The 1,935-nt window shown below is 59.8% G+C and overlaps 1 protein-coding gene across 1 annotated transcript in view; it reads right to left on the reverse strand.

Moving 5' to 3' along the window:
* The window catches only part of GGT5 (gamma-glutamyltransferase 5), a 41,464-nt gene that overhangs the window by 21,281 nt on the left and 18,248 nt on the right, over positions 1 to 1,935 (reverse strand). Inside the window, 2 exon segments of the mRNA XM_011967996.1 lie at positions 5 to 37; positions 901 to 1,031. Coding sequence (XP_011823386.1) covers positions 5 to 37; positions 901 to 1,031 — 164 coding nt within the window.

Here is a 1,935-nt window from a genome sequence, read left to right on the forward strand (position 1 = left end):
CCGCGGAGCTCCCCGGGCACCCCGATCCACTGGGCCCCTGCATGGCACATCCTAGCACTCAAACCTGTGGCTTCCAGGCCTTCCCAGGGGTTCGCCATCACCCCTACGTGTGGCCCCCCAGCTACAGCAGCCAGAGTGAGCTTTCTGGAGCCCACACCCGACCATGTCCTTCCCTGCTCAGACCACCTGTGGCTCCCCACAAAGTCCATGGCCAGGCCCAAGGGGCCCTGCACAAACTGGCCCCAGGAGCCCCACCCTGTCCCACCAACCCATCTCCACTCAACCTTCCAGGCCTTTGTCCAGCCTGGCCCTCTCCCAGGATCACCTCAGCTCGCCCATTCCCAAGGGGGACCTTCCCAATCCCTCAATCTCTGCAGGTTGGGGTTGGGGGTTCCCCATAGACTCCCTGTCCCCCCGTGCCAGGGAGTCACAGCCTGTCCATGAGGCACTGATCCTTTGGGGGGTGTTGTGGTCAGTCCTAGTGGCCTGGGGGGTGGGAGTGGGGGACCCCCATGGGGCCTCACCTCTACCCAGCGGCAGAGCCTGTGCACACCGGTCCAGCAGGCTCGGGGCGTGGTGGGCTGGCACTGTCTCCCGGGCATTGATGACCTCCACCTTCCCTGGAGTAGGGCAGGGCAGGTGAGCGGTCACGGACCCTGCAGACAGCCCCTGGCCTGCTCCAGGCCTCAGTTTCCATCTCTGCATTATGAGATGGACTCTGGGCTAACAGGGGGACAGGAGTTGACACAAGGGCTTTGCACAGCTGAGGTGAAGGGGGCAGGGCAGGGGGCCCAAGAGCACCCAGAAGTGGTCTTGAGTGGATGGGACTGGCTGGAGAAGGGGCTCCTCTGTGGTGCGGACAAGCCCATCTTCCCCATAGCAGGTCACATGTGGGCCCACCTGTCGTCACATTGTAGATGGTGAAGATGACCCCTCCGCCCAGGCCCATGCTCTGAGGATTGACAACGCTGGTGCAGACGAGAGCCGCGATGGTGGCGTCCACGGGTGAGCCCTGCTGCTGGAGGATGGCTCTAGGGGACACGGCACAGAGTCGGCGGTGGGGCTCCCCTCCCCCTGCCTCCCCACTAGGCTTGCTCAGCTGGCACTCATTGGAGAATGGTGACAGAGGTGGCCCATCTGCTGCCACCAAACCCCAGATTAGGTCACAGAACACAACCAGGCTTCCCCATCAAATCCAGCTGTTCACAGGTCCACAACATTCTACAGCTGCAAATGTGATGCCATTTACACTGACCTTTGCCATATACAAGGTGCTTCTCAGTTTGCAAAGTGCTTCTGTTGCCATTGCTCCCAGCAGCACCAGCTCATATGCCATAGGCAGAACCAGGCCTAGGCCACCTCTCAGTCCCTCACAATGGCCCTGGAGCCCACCATGGGACTCCACTCCCCATCTCACTAGGGACACTCTGGCCACAACTACTTCAAAGCTGGTCTTTGGCAGGTGGCCCCAGGATCCTTCCCACCACCAGGGCATGGGGCTTGAGCTGACAAGCCCCACAAATTCTCCTGGGGCCCTGAGCCTATGGAAATGCTCTGGCCTAGGCCAAGCATGGTGGCTCACGCCTGTAATCCTAGCACTTTGGGAGGCCGAGGCAGGCGGATCACTTGAGGTCAGGAGTTCGAGACCAGCCTGGCCAACATGGTGAAACCCTGTCTCTACTAAAAATACAAAACTTAGCTGAATGTGATGGTGGGCACCTGTAATCCCAGCTATGCGGGAGGCTGAGGCAGGAGAATCGCTTGAACCTGGCAGGCAGAGGTTACAGTGAGCCAAAATTGTGCCATTGCACTCCAGCCTGGCAACAGAGTAAGAGTATCTCAGAAAGAGAGAGACAGAGAGAGAGAGAGAGAGAGGGAGGGAGGGAAGGAAGGAAGGAAGGAAGGAAGGAAGGAAGGAAGGAAGGAAGGAAGGAA

The sequence above is a fragment of the Mandrillus leucophaeus genome, unplaced genomic scaffold (assembly GCF_000951045.1).
Source record: "Mandrillus leucophaeus isolate KB7577 unplaced genomic scaffold, Mleu.le_1.0 Scaffold820, whole genome shotgun sequence".
Taxonomy (NCBI): domain Eukaryota; kingdom Metazoa; phylum Chordata; class Mammalia; order Primates; family Cercopithecidae; genus Mandrillus; species Mandrillus leucophaeus.